This window comes from Empidonax traillii, unplaced genomic scaffold (assembly GCF_003031625.1).
Source record: "Empidonax traillii isolate 1590-97213 ecotype Southwest subspecies unplaced genomic scaffold, ASM303162v1 scaffold3011:size38310, whole genome shotgun sequence".
Taxonomy (NCBI): Eukaryota; Metazoa; Chordata; class Aves; order Passeriformes; family Tyrannidae; genus Empidonax; species Empidonax traillii.
Genome location: NW_020958204.1, coordinates 1 through 3,920, shown reverse-complemented (window position 1 = coordinate 3,920; position 3,920 = coordinate 1). Strand labels below are relative to the sequence as shown.

The following is a 3,920-nucleotide window of genomic DNA, read 5'->3' as shown; positions in this document are numbered from 1 at the left end:
CACACAAGTCCTCCCCCCAAGTCCATGTTCCCCTCTCAAAATCTGCCCCTCCCTCCCCTAAACCTGCCCCCCAATTCTCCCCCTCCCCCCGAAAAAATGGGCAGGTGGGAACCACGGGGTGGGATTTTTTGGGGGGAGGGTTCTGATGCCCCCCCTCCTCTTGGGGGGTCAGAGCTGGGTCTATGGGATCCCCCTGTGTGCCCCCTGTTTGGGAAGGGAGGGTCAGATTTAAGTTTGAGGCGGGGGGGGTCCCCATACTCCTCACCCTGTTTTGGGGTGGTCAGATCCAGGTCTGTGGTTCCGGGGGGTTCCTCTGTCCCTAGTTTTGAGGGGGGGGATGTGTGTAAGATCCAGGTTCATAAGTTTGGGGGGGTGTCCCCACTCCCTAATTTCAGAGGAGTCAGATCCAGGTCTGTGGTGTGAGGGGGTCCCCACGCTCCCCCCCACTTTGTGGGGGTCAGATTCACGTCTGTGGTTTATGGGGGTCCCTGTTCCCTCCCTTTTTGGGGGGGGTTAGATCCGAGTCTCTGGGCAGGAGAAGAGGGGCCCCACTCCTCATTTTCTTTTGGGGGGGGTCAGTTCTGGGTCTCCTGCACATTTTCCTTGGAGGGGCTCTGGAACAGGAGGGGTTTGTAGGGGGTCAGATCCAGGTTTAAGGGGGGTCCCCACTCCCCCTCTTTCCAGGGGGGTCAAGTCCAGGTTTAGGGGGGTCCCTTTTTCCCCGCAATTTCAGGGTGTCAAGTCCAGGCTGGGGGGGGGACGGGCACTCTCCCCTTTTTCAGGGGGTTCAGGTCCAAGTCTGGGGTTTAGGGGGAGGGTCTCCATGCCCCTCATTTTGGGGCGGGGTCACATCCCAGTCCACAGGTCAAGAGGATTGTCCCTGTTCCCCCATTTCAGGAGGTCAGGTCCAGGTCTGTGGGGTCCCCACACCTTCTCATTTCAGGGGTCGTCAAGTCCATGTTTAGAGAGTCCCCGTTCCCCCTTTCTGGGGGGGTCAGATCCAAGCCTCTGGGCAGGAGGGGGGGGTCCTGTTCCCCTCATTTCAGGGGGGTCAAGTCTAGGTCTAGGAGGGGGTCCCCATTCCCCCTTTCCGGGGGGGTCAGATCTGAGTCTCTGTGCAGGAGAAGGGGGTCCCCACCCCTCATTTTTTTGGGGGGGGAGCGGTCAAATCTGGGTCTCCTGCACATTCTCCTTGGAGGGGCTCTTGAACAGCAGTGGCTCATGCACCGAGTTGAGCAGGGGGGTCTTCCCGCACCCCAGTGCCGCTGCCGGGCCCCCGTAGTGGGCAGCCAGCGCTGCGTACCTGTCCAGGTGCTCTCTCTCCAGCGCTGGCAGCGCCAGCCTGTTGTCCCCTGATGTCCCCACCCCCCCCGCCGTGCCCCCAACACCCCCCCCGCCCCCACCAGGCCCCCCCGAGAGCTCGTCCTCAACATTGACGATCTCCACGGCACGCGCGGGGCCCCCACGGTGCTTGTGGCGCTGGTGCTGCTTGCGCAGCTTGTAGAAGGCCACCAGCATCACGGCCGCCATGAAGGTGATGGCCACGAAGCACCCGATGATGATCTTGGTGGTCTTCAGAACGTCGTCCAGGTCTTGGAGACCTCCGCCTGCCGCCCCAGCGCCTGCAGCGGCAGCGGCAGTGATGGGCACCGTGAAGGGCTTCCCTGTGGCACGCGTGGCCGGTGCCGCCGTGGAGCCACCAGAGGGGTCCCATCCAGGTGCCGTGGGCGCTGGCGGGGTCTGGGGGGCTTGTTCTTCGCCGCCGCCCTCGGTGGTCTCCACAGTGACCGTGGTGAAGTAGGTATAGCCTGTGGCCGCCGCTGCAGCGGCAGCGGCAGCAGCAGCGGCGTCGGCAGCCGAGACGTTGAGCGTGGCCGAGGCCGTGGTGTTGCCGGCGGCATTGGTGACCATGCAGGTGTACTGGCCCGTGTCCTGCACCGTCACGTTGGTGAAGTTGAGTGTGCCGTCATGCAGCACTGAGATCCTTACCCGGTACGAGCCGTGCGTCATCAGTGTCCCGTTGGGCGTCAGCCAGTTGACCGAGGTCATGGCTGTGCCCGTGCGGCACTTGAGCTCGGCCGCCATGCCCTCGGTGACGTTGAGATCAGCCGGCGGCTCCACGATGACGGGCGCGTAGCAGGTGAAGTGGCCCGGCTCCAGCTCGCCCAGGTACCGGCCCCGCAGCGCCGGCGGTGCGTGGCACCGGGCGCAGCAGCTGGTGTTGCTGGGCACCGTCTCCCGCAGCCACCAGCTGAGCCACAGCACGTCGCAGTCGCAGCGCCACGGGTTGTGGTGGAGGTGAACGCGCTCCAGGCGGTGCAAGGGTGCGAACAGGTCGTGGGGCAGCGAGGCCAGGTCGTTGTGGGCCAAGTTGAGCTCCTCCAGGGCCTTGAGGTCATCAAAGGCGTTCCTCTCTACCGCCGCCACCCGCGCGTGCATCAACCACAGCTTCCTCAGGCTCCCCAGACCCTGGAATGACCCCGGGCGCACCCGGCCCAGCCGGTTCCCCGACAGCTCCAGCTCCTCCAGCCTCACCAGGGCGGTGAGGTTGGGGATCTCCTTGAGGTTGCACATGCCCAGGTTGAGGTAGCGCAGGTTCACCAGCCCCTCGAAGGCAGCCTCCGAGATGTACTCGAGACGCTTCAGCTCGCCCAAGTCGAGGCGCCGCAGCGACGGCACCCGGTTGAAGGCGTAGGATGGGATGCTCTCGATGGGGTTGTTCCTCAGCCACAGCTCCCTCAGCTTGGAGAGGTACTCGAATGCCTGTGTTGGCACCGTGGTGAGCCGGTTGTCGAACAGCTCCAGGGTGTTGAGGTTGGGCAGCCCGTTGAAGGCGCCCACCTCCACCTTGCGGACCAGGTTGCGGCTGAGCTGCAGGATCTCCAGGTGCCGCAGGTGCTTGAAGGTGTCGGTGCGGATCACCTGGATGTGGTTCTCCTGCAGGTTCAGGTAGCGGGTGTTCACTGAGATGCTCGAGGGCACCTCCAGCAGCTCGCGCCGGGTGCAGATCACCCGGCTTGCCTGGTTGCTGCAGGTACAGGCGGCCGGGCAGGGTGTGGGCGCGGCCCCCGGCACCGCCGGTGCCGCCAGGAGCAGCAGCAGCAGCAGCAGGATGGGCGCTGGAGGCGCCGGGGACGCCGCTGGCATCTTAAGGGGCGCCGGGGCTGCCATGGTCAAGGGGCATCTCTGGCTTCAGGGCCCCGGGTGGTGCTGGGAGAGAGGGGAGAAGGGGGTTAGGAGGGTCCTCTGGGGGAGACTGGGGAGTCAGGAGGGGTCCGAGGGGTGCCCGAGGGGGATAAGGGGCTCTGAGGGCTTCCCAGGGGGGTCAGGAGGGTCCCCAGGAGGAGACTGGGGGCCCAGGGTGCTCCCTGGAGGGTCCCCAGCAGCAGACTGGGAGGTCATGGGGGTCCCCATGGGGAACAGGAAGGGTCTGGGGGCACCTTGGGGGCCCCCAGGGGGATCAGGAGTGGTCTGTGGGAGGTATGAGGGGTCCCCAGGGCGTATTAGTGGGTCAGGAGGGGTCTAGAGGTGGTCTGGGGGGTCCACAGAGGGAGATAAAGGGGTCTAGGGGGTCCCTGAGGGGTCAGAAGGGGTCTGGGGGGAAACTGGGGGGTCGCCAGGAGGAGACTGAGGGGTCCCCAGAAGGAGATTGAGGGGTCTAAGGGGTCCCTGGGGGGTTTCCAGGGGTACATGAGGGGCACCCATGTGCTCACACAGGTGTGAACACCCCACATACCAAGCACATGTTTTTGACGTGTCCCACTGCACACCCATGTGCATTTACACACATGTATAGCAGGTCCCATAGCATGTCCATGTGCAGACACACGAGTGTAGCGTGTCCCAGATCTCATTCATGTGCATTTACACGTGTGCCCCTGCTCGCTGCTCACACGCGTGTACAACGCCCCCCCGCGCCC

General features: G+C 64.6%; 1 protein-coding gene across 1 annotated transcript; it reads right to left on the bottom strand.

The window, feature by feature from the left end:
- Positions 1-513: 513 nt before the first annotated feature.
- On the bottom strand, positions 514-3,214 carry LRRC4B (leucine rich repeat containing 4B). Its single transcript, XM_027910241.1, has 2 exons — positions 1,078-3,214; positions 514-713 (listed from the first exon to the last, which is right to left on the bottom strand). The coding sequence occupies exon 1, from the start codon at positions 3,169-3,171 to the stop codon at positions 1,165-1,167; it is 2,007 nt and encodes a 668-aa protein (XP_027766042.1). The 5' UTR covers positions 3,172-3,214; the 3' UTR covers positions 514-713; positions 1,078-1,164.
- Between the last annotated feature and the right edge of the window lie 706 nt (positions 3,215-3,920).

Bases quoted from the DNA above. Each gene is read 5' to 3' on its own strand.
- LRRC4B (XM_027910241.1), bottom strand. From the start codon at position 3,171: ATGGCAGCCCCGGCGCCCCTTAAGATGCCAGCGGCGTCCCCGGCGCCT.